The sequence below is a fragment of the Buceros rhinoceros genome, unplaced genomic scaffold, assembly GCF_000710305.1.
Source record: "Buceros rhinoceros silvestris isolate BGI_N320 unplaced genomic scaffold, ASM71030v1 scaffold13564, whole genome shotgun sequence".
Taxonomy (NCBI): domain Eukaryota; kingdom Metazoa; phylum Chordata; class Aves; order Bucerotiformes; family Bucerotidae; genus Buceros; species Buceros rhinoceros.
The window spans coordinates 72452-94888 of record NW_010407823.1 but is presented as its reverse complement, the minus strand read 5'-3'; the positions used below and the strand labels follow the sequence as shown (position 1 = coordinate 94888).

At 38.5% G+C, this 22437-nt stretch overlaps 1 protein-coding gene across 1 annotated transcript in view; it reads left to right on the top strand.

Annotated features, from left to right (window-relative positions):
* The window catches only part of NCK2 (NCK adaptor protein 2), a 51301-nt gene that overhangs the window by 21647 nt on the left and 7217 nt on the right, over positions 1-22437 (top strand). The window contains exon 3 of the mRNA XM_010134644.1: positions 18479-19200. Within this exon, the coding sequence (XP_010132946.1) occupies positions 18479-19200 (722 nt within the window). The remainder of the gene's footprint in view (positions 1-18478; positions 19201-22437) is intronic.

The following is a 22437-nucleotide window of genomic DNA, read 5'->3' as shown; positions in this document are numbered from 1 at the left end:
AGTGGGGGGGAGAATCATGGGAAAATATGTAACAGTTCTTGCATCAAATCCAGGAGAATAAGATATTACTTTTGTGCCAGTTTTTTCAGAGGTGTATTTTCAGTGACTGAAGAACTGTGTTTTCATTGAGGTATCAACTACTGAATCCTCTCCTCTCATACCAAGTCCTCTCACTTAGAAATTGAAGGATGTAAACTGGATTTTTCAGCATAGCTAGCATAACAAAGACAAATCACTTTATGAATGGGATTATACATTGTGGCTAAGGGGTTAAGTTTCTGTGGTCTGAGATGTTCCTTCTGCTTTCAAGTCCTTAATTATGTACTGTGGTTTGTACTTGCACGTAAATTTTTCACAACAGTGTCACACATGTAAAATAATACAACTTTGAATAACCTTCAGTGCATTTTGAAGAAATGTATTTGGAAGTCAGGTGAAATTAATTTTTTCTTTATTTTTGCCATGATTTTTAGTGACTGATTAAATTACTAAGAAATAAAGGCTTTGCATATGGCTAGAAAAGGTTAAACATAGCAATAAATGATCATTTTACATATAGAGGCCAAAAAAACCCTACTAGTGGTATTTTAGGATGTAATGAATAAAATAGGAACAGATGTGCACCTGGAGGTGTTTTGAGGTTATTTTTTTGCTTGTATTTTTGTTTTTGCCTGTGTTTTGTGAAGTCTTATATAGGTAAAACTTATTCTGTTGCAATTCGCTGTAGAAAATACTGACTTCAACAGAAAAATTAAAATTTAGGATTGGATTTGTTAGAAAGGAAAAAGGTTTGCTTTAAAATGACGTGGCAATAGCTCATGTAGGTCTATTGCAGGCGTCCTGTGCTAGTGTAGTGTCTGACAGGTTAGGTGTCTTTGTCAGTTCTTCATTAGCATGTCCTCCATTGCTGAGCTACTATGGAGAAGATGGAAATTAAATACTGCAGGATAAGTGGCAGACAAACAAGGTGATCACGAGATTTACCATGGTAATATTGAAAACCATAGGCCTTTCTACAGATAGTCTTGGAATATGGTCATTACAGTATCAGCAAATGTGATTATGACTTTTCAGAGATTTGTGTAAGGAATAAGCTCCAACATTAATTAATTACTTAAAATCAAAACCCCAGTTGTGACTTTAAGCTCCTTTTATATGGATTTATGTTGTTTAAATATTTCTTTTAAAAGCTTCTTTATGAAGGGATTGTGTTTCTGTTCTGATAATATATCAAGTGTTTGTGTAAAATGTGGAAGGTATTTACTTCATGTAAATCAACAGATTTTTATTTATATTCAACAGAAATGTGTTTAAGTGAAGGAACAGAGACATGTTCTAGCATATATGCATGTTTACCTCCTTGATCTTAGAGCCGCCTGCTGCAAGGGTCCTTCACTAAGGTGGTGACCCATGAAACGGTGTGAGAACAAAGCTTGGTGGTTTCATGGCTGAGCCTTCGCTAGCGTCGCGTCACGTCTTCCAAACTTCAGCCCTTTACGTGCATGCACATACACAGGAACTGTTATTACAATCTACTCATTCCCATGTACCTTTTTTTAATAGTTTTCTCTGTGTGTCGTTTGTTCAGCTGAGGAGGAAAATACCATGTGGTGGAGCCTAGCTTTTTCTGTTGCAGTGACCCCATGCACCTGCTAAGCACAGCGAGTTTAAAGCACCTCTCAGGCTCTTTCATGCTTATACATCCTGTCACAGTAAGAAACTGGCTAAGCCATACCTAACCCACAAACTGGCTTAGGATATTCTTAACAGCCCCCAAAAGTCGGCACTTCAAGTGTATTCTTTTTCTATAATTTTAAAGGCTGTGAACTGTGTAGCATAATGAAACTTAGGTCTGTGCTTTGCACTGTGTATCTGTACAATTTTATTTTTACCTTTCCTGAATCAGATTCCTCAACTAAACTATAGTCTTTAAGTCTCGCTTGTCTTGCTTTACCATAATTCCCCATAGAGAACAAGGAGAGCATGTGCCCATCCTTAGAGAATCCTTTGTTCTGAGCAGTGGCCATCAGGAATGCACTTCTCTTTTTCTAAACAGAGGCTTGCAAATTGCAAGGCTGATGCTTGATCTAGTGAAACAGCTTTTGAAAACTTTTCACTGTACCTAGTGAAACAAGTTCTTAAGTTTTTTTTACAGAAATGTGTCTAATGTCTCCCCAAACATACCTCTCCTAAGATCACAAGAAAATACATGTTTAAATACTTGCTAACCCAGCATATATGAGAATGGTGGTCATAAGTATTAGTCCTTAAACCAAATCTGTTTTCAGCTTTGATCTTGAAGCTATTACCAAAATATCAACTACTGACCTAAAGGAAAAAATTTCATTTAATAATCAGCCCACAATTAATCATAAGTCTTATGAAATCTCGGGAGAGAAACAGCAGGCTCTTAGCTCCTCCCAGTGACAAGGCTAGTGGGCTTTAAAGAGAAGGGACCCTCTGATGTACCTGGACCCACCTTTCATACTTGCAGTGCTCCAGCAAATGGTTGCTCCCATGGAGATGCACTTTTCCCTACCTCTTCCTTAATCAATTACATTTCTTTGTGTTCAAACATATTTCATCTGAAAGCATCGTTATTGCACAAGCGATGCAGCGTGTTGTCTGTGTGATTGCCTGTAGCTATCTGCCACTCTTACGCTTATCCAAAGTAATTACCAGTGGCTGATTTATACTTACTTCCAGATATTCAGTATGAGAAGTGCCAGCCTTAGTTGAATTTGTGGCAGACCCCACAAGAGCTATTACTATTTAATTAATAGTCCCAAGAGTTGGCTGCTGAAGATGCATCATCTAAGTAGTTCTTAATCCATGTAGTCTGCGTTCTAATGAAGGTTTATGGCACCAGTCAATACATCGGTGTTTTGTGCGTAAAAAGCCAGAAAACATCATGGAAGTTTACTACCTTTACAAAGTTAACTTTATCAGGAAAACTTTTAATCTCATCAGAGAATGAAGTCATGCCTGTTTGATGCTGGAAACTAATTTTCCTGGAACTCTGTTGACTGTCATTAATTGAATCTCAGCCCTTGAATATTTATTAATAGAATTTCATCAGCTTCACTGTTGTTTGGCTTAGCATTGATGGAAGGTTAATGGACATGTGGGTACCTAGAACACACAGCCTGGTGATTTAAAAAAAATCGGTCTTTCAGCGATGTCTTGTGGCTTCTGGAATTCCCATTGTATTTCAGCATTTTTGGAAAAGAACATCAGCAAATAAAACATGTTCAGAGCCAGCTCCTTTAAATGTGTTGGGTGCATATTTAAATGCTGAGTAACACTTGTTTAGCATATGTTTATTAACTCGTTAATGAAAAAGTTACATGTGGACTGAAGAACATCTCACCTCAAATCTCAAATGACCCCCAGTAATTTCTGAAGAGATACTTTTGGATCATCCTGAGTTTTTTTGGAAAACAATAGCCCTTTCTGCACTATTTGCTTCATATTTCCTCTGCTAAAGGCTTACATCTTTATACTATATCTTCTTTTAGTCCTGTCATCAGGGCATTTTTCCAAAACTTTTTGGTGACATTTTGAGACTTGTCATTTTTCTGGTGATGGCTATCTGGTTTTATCATTTTTGTTTGATAGACATTACTTCTGTGTTCTTAAATATCTTTTTTGAGTGAACTCTAATGGATACATAGCTACATATGGCCCAGATTTAATTATGGAAATGTAGTGTGTAGGCCACCTGTTAAGTATTTTTAATGATTAATCTTCTCATTCCCTTTTTTGTCTTAACTGAGTGATAGTACAAGTAAAAAGTTAATGGCAATTTAGCCATTTCAAATTACTGTCTTCTGTTTGCTCATATTGAATGAAATCTGGTAATTATTACTATTCTTAAGGCAAAAGCCAGCTTCCAGGCCTGTGATTAAAATTTCATCTTCATTCATTATAATGAAGTTTAAAATAGTTTCCTTGTACAGTATTTCTTTTGTGGAGAGGGTATTTTTTTATACATTTTGATTGAGTCTTAATAAGCAAGAGACCTCCAGCATGCATCTTCCAGACTGTAATTTTCTATGTTCTAATTCTTCCCATGCACTGGGGGTGGAAAGGAATTCCCGTACCCATTTGGATGGAACAGGATGTTTGCCAGCACCACCCCCAGAGCTGCCTCTCAGTGTGGCTCCACAGGTTTCCCCTCCTGCAGCAAAGATGATATATGCTTGCTGGCCCATCTCTGTCATGCTAAACAGAAACCTTATCTGAAGAAAGCAAAAACAGTTAAGTCAGATGTTTGTGTAAGCAAAGTAAAACTTCTGCATTTTTTCCATCCCTTTGCAAGTCATTTTCCTGGCAACAGCACAGCTCCCCAGGCAGCAGCATGCCACGGGTGACTGATGTGTGTGATCCAGCAGCAGGGTGCCATTTTCATGGGAAGCCACAATTTTTCTGGATGTTACTTCACGTTTTGCTTCACAACCAGCACTGCATAATAGGGAGGGATTTCTTGAAGGTGTCCAGTCTTTCTCCCTTTGGTGAATAACTACGTAAGAATCCTCAAAGACATTTCCACTCGGTTCTTGGTGCAGGTTTTTGAACGGATGCCCAACCAAAGGAAGAAAGTTTATTAAAAGATATTGAAAGAGAGGTTGGATGCCAAGAATGCAGGAGATGTGTTTGCAAAATGCGTAGGAACAATAGAAACACTAGATATGAGTGCTGGCAGCGATAGCAAGTAACAGTAATCTCAATAACATTTCACAGAGATGTTTAAGTTGCATGAGAGACTCTTCAGATGACTTCTGTAAGTCAACAAAACATTTCTGTAACTTTTTTGTTTTAATTCAGTGTGCTAGATAGTCACATGGAAAGTAAGAATCACTAAGAGAGGTGTAAAGTACAGACACCAGTCCTTACTTGTATTGCTGTTCCTAGTACGTTCTTTCAGAGGTGTTGTGAGCGTCCAGGAGTATTTCCTGTGGTTGTCAGCCTACACAGTGTCTACCTGGGTCAATCTGTAGATCTGTGCAGCAGTTCTTGAGTGCTGTTACACACTGTCGTTTCCAGGAATCAATGGTTTTACTCATCCCTCCTTCTCCCCTGGCTGTATTTATTTATATGAAAAGGGTTTTTTCACATTTATAACTTCACAGCTTCACATTTGAGAGCTACTTAAGACCACCTTCACTGTGCCTTTCTTGATATTGCCAGGGAAGTTAGCTTTTTTTCCTTCAGAGAGTCACTGCTTAGTAACAAGCAGAAATGCAGACTAGGTCATTTTTTAATGCAGTGCTTTCTTTAACATTGGAAAACACTCTTGGTTAAGAGGTTTAGTGTACTTCCTTTTTAAATACAAATACTTAAAACTCAGATTTAAACCTTTTTTTAATATCTTAGTGGCCCAATTTCAGTAGTTCAAAAGCGGTGTTCTGAAGTTCTGAAGATCAATCTGGTTGCATGGATTACTGTCACTAGATGCTGAGGATAAATGAGAGATGCTCACAATGATTTCTAAACACAGGGAGAAGACTTCTTCCATTTCTGTCTAGAGCATGTGGCGTTAGGAGCTGGTAGTGCTGATACCACTGGAGTGGTAGCAGATGATTTGTATAATAAGGAATTCAGATGCTTTGCTAGCTTCTGGAAACATGTCTGCCTTATGATCATCATCAAAACCTATCTTAAGCAGCTATTTTCATCTCATTAATGATCTTTGAAGATTTGGAGATATATTCAATAGCAGTAGCTCTGTATATGGAAAATGATACAAGAAGATATTGCTGACACAGGCTCTGCTATCTCACTATCAATTTGATATATACATAATGGCAGAAGAATATATTAATTTTGAATTAGTGTTACTATTATGCATATTAAAATAATTACCCAGAATGCAAAAGAAACTCACAAATTTATGGTTATAGACCTGTTGAACGCCTGTAAAAATTTAAATAATTTTATGCTTATCAACTATGCCCAGTGAAAGCAGCATTAAAGGAATTGAAGTCTATTTTGTGGAACTAAAATCAGACTTCCTAAAAAATACTGTGTTATAATTTCTAAATGACCATGTGCTCAAGAAATTGCAGAGAAGACTAATGCAACAAAAAAACACATAAAACAAAATAAAACACAAACTCCATGCTTTTTTGTTACCTGCAGCAAAAAGACTGGAAAGCGAAGAAAATTGTTAAATATTCTGAATAACTCAAGATACAGAGTAATGCTTCTTTCACTGTTCAATAAAAGACACTGTCTGCTGGATGTATGCTTCTGACCTTTATCTGACCTGAGGTGAAAAGCCAAAAGCATTAGTGAAAGTAGAACCTGCAGCTTGTTGCAGCACCCCCGACTCCAGTGCTAGCTGGTGGCAGTTTGCTCTTTTTTCAGTTTACAGCTACATGTATTATATTCTGCTTAAAGTTTGTCTTACCTTAATTATTTATTGGGGGTGGGGGATGGATAATTTAGAAGAGTTGCTGCTTCAGGAGTTTGAAACAAACATAAAATCAAAACCATGATGCGTCCTACCTTTCAGCAGACTTTTCTAGTACAACGATTGCAGTAAAATGTTGCAATGCTGCAAGTGTAAAGAAATCTTGCTGGTTTTAGTCTATGTTGCGTGAATAAATTTTTCTTCATATTGTATTAGAAGTTTAGCACCTCTCTCCCTCCTCCCCATGCAGCGTGCGTGTGTGATTGGAGGCACAATTTGACACTTACAGATTGCAAAACAAGCCTTTATTTTAGTCATAATTACATTTTGAGAAGATAAAACGGTTGCCTTAACTTAGTGTGGCTGGGTGTACTGGTTCTGTGGTGGTATTACTTCCCTCAGCTGTCACCTTTGCAGACCCTTGGTTTTGCCTCTCTCTGAGGCTGTTATAATTCAACATGTAATCATGTTTGTTCTTCAAGCAAGCCCAAAAATTAGGTCTCAAGGTATTTTCATCGTTCCCTGTTAAAGACAGTCACCCCATTACTGGTAGCTCTTCCTATACCCTGTTCCATCTGTGGAGGCAGAGCCTTTTGCTCTCTTAGCATTAAAAATTTGTGCCCGAACCCTCAACTCTTTTGATGTTTCATTTTTTCCATAGAATAAAATCCTTTAAGCAATCTGTTAATTATGTCTCTTCTTCTGAGGCAGTGATTGTAGAGTACTTTTTTTTTTTTTATACTAAGTAGTGTCTTGTACTGGATTTCTTGGGTTGTGTTCCCTTCTGTCCTCCTTTTTCTCGGGTTCCTGGGAGGATAGAAGTCTGCTGAAGCAGCAGAACTGGGGCCACAGTGTGGGTCACTGCACTGCACCCTGCTGCCTGGGTTGGACCCTTCGTGTAAGCATGTGCTTATTGAGGGGATGTAGTGAGTACAGAACTTCAGAAAATGTGGTCTCTTTCTGCATGCTGTCCTCTCCTTTACTTTCATGTTGTAGCGCATGAAGGTGGTAGCAGAGAAGAAACAGTCAGCAGTAGCTGATTTTGAGGTCTTGTGTATACCTTGTTTTGTGTGCATAGCTGGATCACCCTTCTAAAGACCAAAGATGGCCATGAAAAATCAATTGCCTGTGTATGTAGTCTTGGGGACACCATTTTCCAAAGAATTCCAGTGACTCTAAAGGCAAGCTGAAGTGACAGAAGCTGCTCCTCCTGCTGTCTTAGCATCACTGGGCAATTATTCTCATTTAGATGTGGGTATTTCCTCCAATATGCATCTTTAAATAATTCTTTCAGTATTACTGGATCTCTCATTTTTGGGGGCCCTGGGCTGTCTTAATGTCTAATCTTCCAGGGTCTTCTGTCTTCTGGAGTATGAACTTTTTCTCTATGTGGTCCCACTCAGGTTCTGTTGCTTTCTGTTTCTCAGGTTTTTTGAAGACCTGAACAGTAAGTGGCTGTTCTGTGACGTATTTCCATACCATGCAAATAAACTTTCTAAATTAGTATTCACACACACAAAAAAATTGGGCTTTGTCTTAAAATGTGTGAGAAAATATTTTCTTCCTTTTTCCGAGTCTCAGGAATGCTTTGTTTTGTGAACTGCGTCTATAAAGTAAGAATGTATGCGGACACCCAGCATAAACCTGCTATGTGAGAGAAAATGACTGCCTCTGTTTTTTAAGGAGGAAGGTTCTAGTGGCAGAGAGAGCTTTCTTTGAGAGTCACTCCAATGGTAAACACGATTGTTTACTGACAAGTAGTTTTCGTGGTCTCAGCAAACAGATTTGGACTGACACCACTCTTACTGTGAATGGGTGGTCAGGTTGGCCAGGTGGATGTCCAGGGGTGCTGTTTCTGACTATATGTAGCTGTATTTTGCACCAGAAAATTGATTTAGGACTTTGGCTGTAGATTATCTAAACTGTTCACAGTCATTGCCGTCACTCCTATTCAGCAGTCTGTGGGACTTTGTAAATGAAAGAAAATGGAAAGTGAAAGAGAAAAGAAAGGGAAAATGTATTTTGATGTAGTGAAAATGCCATTGTTCTTGTACATGGCCAATACCAATTTACAAACCGGTGTAAATAGTTTTTAATTGTTTATTCAGGAACTTGTTCTGCAGGATTAAGGCTTTACGTCATGCTTGGTGTTAGTATAGGCAAACTCTAATAAAACAGTATAACCTCAATGAGTAGCTGACCGTGTTACGTTCAGGAGGGACCATCTTGAGCTTTTTCATGCCGAGGGATTGCCCTTTAGTCAGTATTTGCATTATTGTCTCCAAGGCATTTCTTTGAGTTGAGGGGCTGTATATTTGCTGCTTTTTAATTTTGTCTGTTCAGATTTGGGCTTGATGATTGGAACTTTAATACGTATTTGTAACACCTATTAAGCTTTTCATTTTCATGTACGTAATTGAGAGGAAATTTGAGCAAACAGGAAGTGAAAAGACCAAGTTAGTACTGTAATTGCCTGTGTCCAAAACAGAATGATTCCATCTCAGTTATCTGGAAGAGTCTTTAAATTGGAAGATCATTATCTTATATTCACGGTAGTCTACTTTGTACTTGCTGAAAAATAAAATTAAAAAAAGAGTGGACTTACGTTAGCAAGTTGGATTTGTATCCCAAGCTGTCTTGTGCTTCAGGACCTGTTTTGCTTCACTTAAATACAAGATAGCTAAATATAGATCATCTTTGAGGGACAGGAGTATGTATTGGGGTAGACAATATATTGGAGCACCTCATGCATGTTAGGGATTTTTTTGTCAATATTATGTTAAGTGTTTATGAAGGCGAGGCAAAATGGTGTAGCTTTCCTTCTCTGCATCAAGGGAACAGAAAGCTCTCGTAAGTCCTGCAGAGCTGCTGTGCTGCCTTCTCGTACCTTTAAATCTGTTGTAGAATGATGGGGCTGTCTTAGGTTTAGGGTAGTTCTGGGGGTTTTTTTGTTTTGGTTTTTTTTTTTTTATCAGGGCATCCTATAAAATCAAGAGAATGTCATTAATGAAATTGCAAAGTAGGTGGAAATATATATAAATGATCTGTTTTTAAAAGCAAAGGTTGTTTATTTAAAGCAAGCTGTCTTCAATTTAAATTCATAGAAACTGGAATCGTAGATCTTAAGAAGCTCCATTCACTTTATAGACCTTCTATTTAAGGCTGAGACAGCCATTTTCCTATTCCACAGAGGATTTAAAATCTCAAGGCCATTTTAAATTTGCCCAGTAAGACTTCATCTACTTTACTTTTCTATTGGAGTAAGAACACACGAGTGGTTGATGGAAGCCTTTCGGTGATGTGTTTGATGCCCTTGGAAAACTCTGTCCAGATAGCTGTACTACATCCCTGTAGTACAGCTTTCATTTTAACCACTTGCTCTGAAATGCTCTGGGTACAGGAAATTTGTTATCTGGTAATGAAATTTGAATGTACTTTCCTGATAACAGATAGGCATGTTTAACACAGTCTAAATTACAAGAATTAATGCAGTAGTTGTTTTTAATACGGTTGTTGAGTTGATGTCGTTATGGAAGCCTCCATACCAAATAGTGTTTGATTTATGGGAAACTTTGACACTACCTTTTCCTGTATTTGCAAAACATAGTGATAAAGCAGCCTGGTTGTCGAAATATCAAAATTTCACTTCAACATTTAAAGACAAGCTTCTGTTTTCTGATTTGTTCTAGTGTGACTTTTTTTGATATTGAGCTTCTTAAAGAAGATTCAAAAAGTCATTAATAGAACTGTAAGACTTCATTTCTGTATCACAAATGCAGTTGAGGATTTCTGGAATTTATAGCACTGTCCTTTAAAGAGTGCTATTGATGGGGGTGTTGATTCTAAAATACTGACTGTCCCATATGGATCTTGGCCTTTGAATGTTCGCTTGGAAACTGGAGGGGAAGAAGAAAGGGTAGGAGGTTGCAGACTGAAAATAGGCAGAAATGTTTGGGTTTTTTCTGTATGTAATAGAAGAAACTTCAGTCAGCTGAATTCCTTTTTAATAAAGAAGCAAAGACAAGTAAATTTAAAATTACAATAAATAACATACAGCTGAATGGATGATCTGGACATCTTACTAGCTGCAAAGAAATTATGTATTTATCTGCATACTGGGTGAATTAATTACTTAATTTACATTTGTTTATGTTTTTTCTTAAGAATTTTCCTGAAAAGTTAATTACTTCTTTCTTAAAGCAATCTTTTTTTGTTTTAAAAAAGATACTTTGCATACTTATTAACCATATATGCATTAATATGCAATATAATTCAGAGCCTTAATATTAGGAGATTAATAACTTGGTAAATGGAAAAGGAACGGTTTTTTAACTGCATATGTGTGAAGAAGCCAGATGAAATTGCAATTCTATTAAAATGCACACAAAAAATAATGATTTTAAGTGCGTTAAGTAAAAGTTGGCTAATATATTGAATAAATTCTACCTCTAAATGAAAATGAGTTTTTATAAACTTGCTCATTTCTGCTGCATCTAACATAAACACTTGATCAGTAAATTGAATGAGTATTTCTGGTTGCTTTGAAGATTTTTAGAACTAGGAGACCTGTTCTGTAAAATTTGGGTTTATATTTAGGGGAATTGAAACCTATTTTCATCTCAGCTGAAAATGATTTCTTAAATTTATGTAAGATGTCACTAAACTTTAAAGAAATTATTTTTAAAATATTTCTTTTTTCTAACTCTTTCAGAGATGACTTATTATTCAGAGAATGCCAATGAAAGATTTTTTTCCCCCAAAGTAAATTCCAAGTGCTCATTCATGTTATGTTTAAAACCCCTGCTTTGACAGCCTGCATGAGAGTTGTGGTAACACGGGTAAGATATAACGCAGAAGCTGAAGGAACTGCCTCCCGAAATTTTCTCTCTTTTTTCCTCCTCTTCTCATTACCTTCAGTTGTATATATTACTCAGTTTGATACTGAATAGCTGCAAACTCAAGCACTGAAGTTGAGCATTGTGCTGAAAGGGGTTGCCATCGAGCACGAACTGGGAAGTTGAGCAAGGGTGTTTCCACGTGCAAGGATGGAGAGGCACTAAGCCCCACAAAGCACAACCCCAGCACCAGCCAAGGGGCACCGCAGTGCTCATGCTGACCCATAAAAACCTGCCTGCTGTTGCGTTTGTTGTGCTAAATCATGCCATTTAGTCAGCTTTTGACAGAATTGCGTATCACGGGTTGATTTTTGCGTACTAACTGGTTTACAGTTCTTTGGGTTAGTTGTGGCTGGGTTGGGCAACTTGGGGTCTGGTGGGAAGGCAGGGCTCCTCATTAGCCTTGCATGCCTTCCCACGTGGGCAGAGCATCACTTTTGTGTTTCTGGAGGGTTTAAAAAATAAAAACATCTACAAAATTTAGTTTAGAGAGGTACAAATGAAATATACCATTTCTTACCCACCTTTGTTTTGACTGTAGATAAGTGTGCTTTTAATTCAGCTCTAGTATCAGTTCCTGTTACTTGACAAGGTGATACGGCATAGTTTAGTTTTTTGAGAAAAAGGTGGTTATATTGGTAAAGAGACTATGAAAGAAAGTAGCTGGCAGAAGTTGATGTACTATTAATTCAAATATCTGTTTGATGACCCTTGTCATATTTGAGTTAATCTTTTGATGATTTACAGCTTCATATGTAACATGTAACTACAGATGAAAAACTAATTTCAAGCATAAAAGGTTGAGTGCTTGATAGAAAAATTAATTCTGACTTGTTATGAAAAAAATCTATTAAAAGATGTGAATATAGCAATAAAAGAAAATATATTAAAAGCTGATTTTTTGATTGCCATAGGGAGAGGGCAGGTAACAGCATTACTCGGCAGCGTTTGTTGTTATATTTCCAATATGTATTTAGACTTGAAACTAGCTACTTCAAATGTGATAACAGGATATTTGAAGCATGCCATTTAGTATAAATCTAGTCCATTAAAGAGGAAGTGGTTTCCAAGAACTCAGTTGTATTGAGACACTTCTGTTGTTGGTTTTGCAGTGGGTTTTGTAGTTTAAAGGTCACTTACTTGGGGGTGGGGGTGGTGTTCTTCCTTGATTGCTTTCAGTTGCCCTTGATTTTTTAATGAGAAGTTGTTGTAGGCTTCTTAAGCAGTTATATTTGGCATATTTAGTGGCATATTCTCTTTCATTGAGGTCTGGATTGAGGAATTCTGGTTTGGAAATAGTTTAGCATTTCTCAAAAAGATTTCTCAAAGCAATGCAGTTTGCTTGCATTACACCTTTTTTTCTGAAAGGCTTTTTTTTTTTTTTGTCCTGTGAATTTGAGTTGATGTACAGGTAAGCAACAGAAAATATTTTCGCTCATGATTTATGTATTAAAATCAGAAAAGCTATTAGAAAAGATACGTTGGGAGAACTCAGACGACACTAGTTTCACTTTCCAACTATTTTTCAAAAACTGGCTTTGGGTATTAACTGACTTTGGGTATTAACTGACTTTTTATAGACAGAAGATGGGAGAATGGAAAAATCAGTGATCTGAGGTATCAAATAAATTTAAAATTCCTTTGAAAAAGAAATGCAACTATATTTAGCGTATTTAGAGTTAAGCTACATATGAGATGTAATAAAGTTAGGGAGCTGTCTTGGAAGGAGGATGCCAGACAGTTTGACTGCAAATATCTTCAGTGTTGTGCATGTTATTCTTAAATAGAACTTAATAAAATAAATGAGTACAGATAAGCCTGCCGAGATGCATTACGCAGCCACATCAGTGACTGTTCTTTCACCCCTGGGGATGAGCAAAAGCAGTTAAAATACAGAATGTGGTTGCTCATCAGTTTCAGGCAAGGATACCAACCTGTAGGAGCATGGAAAAACTCATCAAAGAAGTCTTCCTAAAATTAGGAAAAGATACCCGTTTTGTAAATAGGGTTTTTCTAGTAAAGGTAGTATGTAATATAAACCATGATTAGCAAATGGAATATGGCTTTTGACTAGCGGCCAAAAATATCTTTCTATACAAGTGTTATGTGTGTATTTGATAAAGTATGTATTAAGGTAATTAAACTTGTTTACCTAAGTACCAATTTTCATAAAGATTGTAGCTACGCAGCCTTATTTCAGTGCATTCACTGAAGGCAGAAGGAAGAGAGAGAAATCTTTCTTTCAGTTTTAGCAGGAGAAGACTGGGCAGTTGGGGCATCTGTGCTGACAGGCAGCCAAGCTTTGGGTCAGGAGCGTGATCAGTATGGCAGAAGACATAGGCAAGGGTACGGACACTATCACAGTGTTGGGCCAAAGGGGGGTGACCAGACGGAAATTTGAGGTTTGGAGTTGGGGGAAGCTCAAGACATTTCCTCGGGGAGTTTAAGGAGCACCAGGTGGGAAGGTTGGAAGTGCTGCAGGGAGAAGACATTGGAGGTGCAAGCTGGAGGACCTGCAGGTACAATGGGAAGGGCGTCACAGGGGCAAGCTGGTAACGAAAGGGTGCAAAGCTGGGTTTGCGCAATGGGGACTTAAGAGGCAGGAAGCTAATTCACAGGAAGCATGGTCTTCCTTCCCCCTCCAGGACTCCTGTTCTTGGCAGGCCGCAGCTGCCCCGTGCCCGGGTCTGTGATGTCTGGAGGTAGAGCAGCGACTCTTTCACGGGCACCCCCTTGCCGTGGGGAAGGAGCTTGCGTGCCCTTGTGAGGTCAAGAGCTGTGCTGGTGGTGGCATGTGCCTCCGGTGGGGTCTCCCAAGCCAGACAGGTCTCAGCTGAAGGGTCAGACAAAGCGTGTCCACGGGCAGGATGGGCTCACTAGCCTTCGGGCAACCATCCTAGGAGAAGGACAACTCTGACTCCAAACCCGGGCAGATGGAGCTCGTTTAGCCTTGTAAGGCATCCATCATCTAAGAGAAGGATACTCTAACCAAACCTACGACCTGAGGACTTCGCTGTCACCATCCAAGCTCACTAGGCCCTGGCAGATGAACCTCAGGTGGAAAGGGTGGAGCCAGTTCCGTGCACGCTGGTGCCTCACCTAAAAAATCCACCGCGCAGCCCCAAAGGGTGCACTCATTGCTTGCAGTGAGCGTGGGAAAAGCCCTGCCCAGATCTTCGTTCTCGAAGCCAAGCCGTGGTGATGATGATGCTGATGGTCTTCCTTCAGCCTGCTGCTTGCAAAACAAGCTATTCTTTAGAGCCATGGTTGAGCGAGGAGGGGAAGAGGACATGCAGGAGTCATGTTTCTGAGTCTCCCTAGGACTAACCTCAGGGCCAGATGATTTCTTTCACTGCAGAGAGGAGGATCTGCAGTGGATCCCTTCTCTGGCAGTGATGCCAAGCAGGTTTTTTAATCTCATCAGTATATCCACTCACATCACTTGGCAACTTGTTTTATAAGAATGAAAATTAACTAGTTTAGTGTGGATCAGCTGTAGACTTTGAACACTTATTTCCTATGAGACGCCATAACATAAAACAGGCTTTCTGCTGCTTTGCAATGCTTTTGCTCCCATTTTCCCCCACACTTGAAAGCTAATCTATGGTTGTACGTTTCTCCTTACCGCAACTAGTTGTATTAAAAGGATTATGGCTTCATGTGAGCTGTGACCAATGAGCCAGAATGGGAAAATACAGTTGTCTTTCACTAGTAGATAAAGTTACATTAGAACAAAGACAATAAAAAAGCCAAATGACTGCAGTTGCATTTGACTCTTCCAAATGTGACTCCCAAAGTGTTTGAATGTTTTGTTTTCTATTTAGTTCCTTACATGGGTTTTATTACATTCAGTTATAAGAGTAGGGATAGCCTTACAAACAGTAGTAAGTGAACATTTCTGTTAGCAGTGAGTAGTGGCAGTGTTTACTCTTCCAGGAGATGACTCGTGTAGATTGTACAATATTTTTTTATTGGAGTTGTGATTTTTGTCCTAGATGCATACTAAGTTTAAAATTGTCCTAACTTTATTCTTGCTTAGCTATGACCAGTCATCCTACTAAATTATATTTTTAGAGTTGTTTCCTAAGGAAATGAAGCTTCCACGAGTCATGCTGTTACAGTCAGCTGTCATTGTCCATCCATCTGTCCACCTTTGATAACTCAGCCAATTTTAAGCAAACTTGACAGACTGGCAGAAATAAACTAACTAGTTTTCTCCAACTTGGTGCCTGGGAGGACTGATGCTGGCGTTCCTCACTGGAGGAGAGGCCAGAGCAATCCTAACTCTTTGCTCAGTCCAGGCAGGGTTGAAAGGCAGCGAGGGCAACACCAGGTGAAGTGGAGTATACTTTGAGGGCAGTTTGGAGGTTGCAGTGGGGAGCTGGAGGTATGAGAAGGACCTGAGGATTGAAGGCAGTCATATGGTAAGGGGACTTATTGTGAATCCTACAGGAGATGGGGGAGGCAGAGGAGGAGGAGTGCAGCAGGAGGTGTAAGGAGAAAAGCAGGAACAGATTTCCTTACTTCTGCTCATGGAACAACTTGTTTCCTCTTCTGTCGTAGATGCAGTTATGAATGTTGTAACTTCACAGAAAAAATGAGTGTTAGATAATGTTGTGCATGCCCTTTGCTGTGCTTGGCTGCAGATGAGTTCTGCATAGTTCTGCATAGTCTTGGTCAAACCAGCTGGAAACCCAATCTTTGGTGCACATTGCTGCTATTGCAAAAGGCTAATCAATACCCTGCTATCAACCTTAAAAAGTTTGGTTACATTAAATGTTAAACTTAAACTGCAGAGCTCTGACTGCCTTTATTGATAAAGGAAAAAAGTGAACTTCCTGCTTTTTTTTTTTTCTGTGTTGTTATGGTTTGTGTTGAATGGGAAGGATAGAAAAGAACATTTAAAAGTCATATGCATTGTACTGCATAAAGACTATGCAAAAGACATAGTGTTGGAAGGTTTATGGTAAAAGGCGTAACTTACGAAACTCCAAGTGAAAGATAACCTTGGATGATAACCTTTTGCTAAATGTTTAGACACCTTTATCAAACTTTAGAATTTTTTTGAGAAATTTGTTTCTTTTGCCTGTTGGTCAACGATTTTTTTCTCTAAATAATTCAGTTTCTAGTATTCTCTTATTACATGATATCCCCATATCATAGTTATCTCTGTGCTCTGATTTTCAACTAGTTTTCTTCTGGGCAGCTATTTCTCATCTGTTGTGGGGTGTTTTTTATTAGTTGTTCCGCTGTAATTCCAAGACAGAGTGCTGCATATCTCTATTACAAAGCACATCAACACCTAAGCTTTTAATCTGAAAGGCTCAATCTCAGAGTAGAGCTTGATATAGAGTGGATCTGTTGAAATGTAGTTGCTTGTTTTCTGTGAAGTTATGACAAGCAATTTCCCCCCTTTCCTAACAGAATGACCCTTAAGTTGTGTTTGTTTATATCACCCTAATTTAATGCTCCTTAGTTCTGATACATCCTTGCCTTTCGGTTGAAAATGATCTCTGAACTGATGAAAATTTCCAGTCTTGGCAGTGATCAGAGCCTGGCCAGCTTCTGATTAGTGCTTGCTTGGACACTCTTTTCCTGCGATTGTCTCCCCTAGTACAATAAGCTGCTCTCCCTCATTTTCACTGCAAGTGCAGCCACCAACTCTCAACTGAAATGATGTAGTTAGAATGACATTAGGATGTAAGCAGGCTCCAGCAGGAAGCAAGGAGCTGCTGGGAGAGGTCAGGAAACACTCCAGGGTTATTGGAATGTGCCGTCTTCTGAGACCCTAAGACTGTATTAATTGGTGTATTTAACCCTTATGGTTTAGCAATCCCTACGTGGCCGCGTGTGTGCTCCCTGACTATGCTGTACAGCTAGCCCTGTGAAATAAACCTGGTAGTTTTGCACTGAACAAACAGCTTTGCTGAAGATACTCATTATCTATGCATGTACATATATATGTGTATATATTTTAAAAATGAAGATATTTTCAGCAGTGAAGTGGCCAGGTTAAGTAGTCCCGAATTGTTAAAAATGAAATAGCATGCATCTCCTATCAGATTTTTTTAAGACACAAAAGCAAAGTCCTTTTTTTTTTTCCATTTAATCTGCCATAATTGGTGTGTACTCATTTGTGTCTCAATTCAATCTCTCACCTGCCAGCAAGGCTTTAGGAGCATGGAGAAAAGCAGAATTTCTGTGTTGATTTTTGCTTCGTCCCCCTGCATGACATTTTGTTTGTTGCTTGGTTTGTGCTATACTGAGACTTCATTTTTTGTATTCTTTTCAGAACTTCTATAAGTGAATTTGACAATAGAGGGCTACTTGTTCACTTTATATTTCTGTTTATATATAAGCTTAAGCAGTCCTTGCTGTAAAAGTTTAAAAAGTACACCAAGTGTGTTCTGCAGTTTTTCTCCCATATTTAAACAGACATTAGCATGGTTCCTCTAATTAAGAAAAAAAAAAGTTATGTACTTAATGTTACTGTTGTTTCTTCTGTACCTTGTATTTCATCCTATAATTAAAGCCACGACAGTACATCAGAATTTTCAGGTTATAGGGGATCATATGCAAATGCTCTTCCTCACCATCAGGTTTACGCTTTTATGGCACATGATGAAATGTAGATGAAAGAGGTGTGGATTTCAAAAGGGGGGTTGCAGCTGGAAGGAGCTGCAGCTGTAGCTGCCTGGGGACTGCCTGAAGAATGAAGAGAGCAAAAAGTCGTCTGCAGGGAAACTTAAGCTTTTCTTGCTATGCTAGTTTATTTGTGTAGATTTTCTGTCATGTTTTGCTTGAGCCAAATTAAAAAGCGTGATCATTTGGCTGGACTTTTAAACATAACAGCAAGCTGCGCAATATTTCCAATGATTAGCTGGTTCCTGAAGAAACCACTGTTTTTAAGTGTGTAAAAACTCTGGTACTTCTGGGAAGCTAAGAGAGCCATTATAATGCAGATTGCTCCTTACCTAAATGGTGCATCAGCTGGACTTACTGATAATCTCTTAAAGCAGTTACTGTTTCTTGATGAAGTAGTGTTACAGAAGAGTTCTTCGATTTAGCAGTGTTGTTGAAGTGATGGAGGAGCATGTTGCCAAATCCAGCATTTGCAGTCTGGAAACAAGTATTCTGAGTGACAGCTTTATGTTTCTCTCTCTCACAGGTTTGGGAAAAACCAAGAGAAAGACGAGTGCGAGAGACGCCTCACCCACTCCTAGCACAGACGCAGAATACCCATCCAACGGCAGCAGTGCCGACCGGATTTACGATCTTAACATTCCAGCCTATGTGAAATTTGCCTATGTTGCAGAGAGGGAGGATGAGCTGTCCCTCGTTAAAGGATCCCGAGTGATTGTCATGGAGAAGTGCAGCGACGGCTGGTGGAGAGGTAGCTACAATGGACAGATCGGCTGGTTTCCTTCGAACTATGTGGTAGAAGAGGTTGAGGAGGCAACTGCAGATTCACCCAGTTTTCTCAGCTTAAGGAAAGGCGCTTCCATGAGTAATGGCCAGGGCACCAAAGTACTCCATGTTGTTCAGACACTGTATCCGTTCAGCTCCGTCACAGAAGAAGAGCTCAATTTTGAAAAAGGGGAAACGATGGAAGTCATTGAAAAGCCGGAAAATGACCCGGAATGGTGGAAATGTAAAAATTCCAGAGGGCAGATTGGTCTTGTTCCTAAAAACTATGTAGTAATCATTAGTGATGGTCCTAACATTAACACTTCCCATCCACCTCAGATAAGCTACACGGGACCATCTTCTACTGGACGGTTTGCTGGAAGAGAGTGGTATTACGGGAATGTTACCCGACACCAAGCAGAATGTGCCCTCAACGAAAGGGGAGTGGAAGGAGACTTCCTTGTTAGAGATAGTGAATCTTCGGTAAGTGGTACTCAGCGTGGTGGGCTTTGTAATACCCGCTGCTTGGGTTAGTAAGCGTGGCCATTAGTAGCTTCCTTGTCTGCAGTTAATAGCTTTCTCACTCTTAAAGCAGCAAGCAGTCCTTCGGTGTTAGCAACCAACATGCTTACTGGTTGTGGGAATTGGTCTGTTACTGAAACGCAGTGACAGTTACACTGAAATTTAGCAGCTGTGGCCTGTATTATCCAGGGTTTTCTAATTAATGGACAAGAAAGTATTTCAGCCCTCAGTTTGACTTTTCATGCGTTCCTCATATGCAATCCTTCTCAAATTTGTGCTACAAGATAAAACAATTCTTGTGAATTGCGAATTTACTCATTAATTTGATTTTAAAGCTAATTTCAAGTGGGATCTTTGCATTGATCAGTTTTGTTCTGCTTTTAATTGAATTAATAACATAGGTTCTTTAAACTGTTGGTTAAAAACCCATTTTAATGTATTTCTGCTCTACTAAAATTACTTAAGTTGTAATAAGGTAAAGTTGTTATTGTATCTAATTGTTAGAATTATGATACACAACAGAGAGGGTTAAGTCAGCAGCTCATACGCTTTGTAATTGGAGCCTTGATGGCATCAGAGGGATGTGAGTAATGCTGATTAGGGATCATTGTAATTCTGAAAGTTCAAATTTAAAATTACACTGAAAGGCCTTTCCTGTATGCTGAGGCCAGAGAATTCGTAGTTAGAGCACTCCAAATTTGATTATCCCTTGACTGTGGTTTTGAAAAGGTGACAGATTTTAGTAATTCCTTAATACATCTTTCAAAAGCTACAGAAAAAAAAAAACCTCTGAATTTGTGATTAGGACTTTTCTGCATTTATTGTTTGAACTGTAGGGCCATTCCATGAAGACAAATCATTGTTTAGTAGATGTCTCCATCTAAGTATGTTGTTGCATCACATATAAAAATTCAAAATCAATAAATTAATATAGTTACATTAGCTCTGTCTTCTAATTTGAGCATACGGTACTACTTAAGTATACCTTACACAGCTACAGACGTCTATCTCCGTGCCATATTTGCATCAGATTTCACTGCGCCCTTATTGTGGGCTATCCTGGTTTACAGTGCAGATTGCGAATAAAAACTGAAGCACTGTCAACTGCATATAGTCTGAGTCATAATATGTTTTTTAAAACATTTCTCTAACATCCTCAGAAAGCCATATTGATTGCATATATCACTTCTGGTTAGAACTTGTGATATTCTTTATCATAATTGTTTATAAATCAGGGGACAGCTGTTCCTATGTACTATTACTTGTGTAAATGATTTCAGCAACTACTCAGTAGTAGGTGACGACATGTCTGCATGTTGGAAAACAAAGGGTTTGCTTTAGGAAGGTGTAGAATTAAGATTGAGCTCAAATCTGGAAGATTCTTTTAGCTCCCTATACTTTTTTGGAAGTACATTCCACATTTCATTTGCTGATTCTGATCTTCCTAAGTTAGAATTTCAGCTACTCAGAAGAGGTCTCAGAATGAAGTAAAAATATGAGGTAGTATTGAGGCAGATTCATTAGGTAGTATGTACTAAAGGGTACCCTTTAGTGGGCAAGCAACTAAATATTTCAGGCTTCAGTGTGGTTTTTCCTGTGTTCCTCGTATGCAACGCTAAATAAATAAAACTTTGCATTATATTTTTTGGGAAACATTAGTAGTTTATTATTATTATTATTGAAGTTATTAGCTGTTCCCTGAATTTTTTTACATCATACGTAACGTTATGGACAAAATAAATTCTCTAATAGTGACAATTTTTTTTTTTTTTTAGGTACAATATTGTCTGATTAAATTTCAGGCATCTTTCCTTCATGAATTTGCTCTGCAGAACACATAATAGCTGTCAGACTACCCTTTACTTGAAGCTCTGTGTCATTGAGTTCCTATTTCTGCTCTTAGTTAACTGTAATCACTAAATGAAGGCAAATGCAAATAAACAGGAGGAGGACAGAAAAACAGAAATCTGCAAAATGTGACTGACTTACAGAGGCTGAGAGGAATCAAGTTTGTTTAGGTAACAGAAGACTGAGGTGGGGCATACCCAAGTCTTCTAAAATGTAGAAAGCCACTAGAGTATTATGGTAATCATTAAATTACAGTAGTTCAGCTGCCTCTTCAAGGCAGCAGCCTGTCTGACAGGGGCAGGTTGCTATGCTGGATGTGGCGTGCCCTTGGTGTGTCTGTCGAGCAGGTAGAAGCTCACTTTCAGGTCTGGATGCTGCATTTTCAGTTATCCTGAGACAGCAGCTATCAATTTTCTTCTTTGGGGAAAGCACCAGAAGGACAGTTTGAAAATAAATACATTACTTAAAATACAAAAATACTCAGCCATTTCCCAGCACACGCCATGTCACAGTGACCACCATGCTACAGCTCATTTCTTTCCTCTTAAGAGTCTTCCTCTGGAGTAAAAGCATTTCCTTTAAAGGACATGGTAACCTTTTACTTTAATATGACATCATAACACTAAACACACTTGTATTCAAAGCAGTTTCACATTTGCTGCCTGCGTTGTTGCTGGGGAAATTGTTGCTTGTGGAGCACAAAAAGATTTATTCAAAATGTGGTCTTCAAGTGGTTTCCAGCATCTAACACACACTGGAATCTCAGAAAAATTTACTCAATTCATGTTACAGCAAGTTTTTTTTTTTTTTGCACATAAGCAAAAAAAAAAAACAAAAACAAAAACAAAACAAAAAAGTGCTGAATTGAGTAACCTATCTTTTTTTTTTCTCTTTCTAATCTTGATCTGATCTTGCAGATCCTGTACTTGTAGGTTTTTTTGAGCAACAGGAAAAACTGTAGTTATCCATGTAAATGCTTCCTTTGTTTTCAGTACTACTTGAGAGTTAGTTTTTATTAGGTTTAAAGAAACATTTTGCTGCATCTCAAACTTTTGTCCACCCTAATGTTTATATATCACACTGTCATATAATTTGTTTATGAATGTGAATTATAAAAGCATTGGGGATTGCTAGTTTGGTGTTTTGGGGGTTTTTTTGAAGTGCCAGGATTGATACAATAAGCAAATGGGCATACTTGATAGCATTGGGAAAAAGATCATAAAAGATCTATTTCAAGCTTATTATGTATGAAACAAAGGAAAGATTTTTGAAATAACTCTTAAATTCTTGACATGTTGCCATGTTTCACCTGCACGGCTACAGAGGCTGTTCACGCTGTGGCTAAAAGTC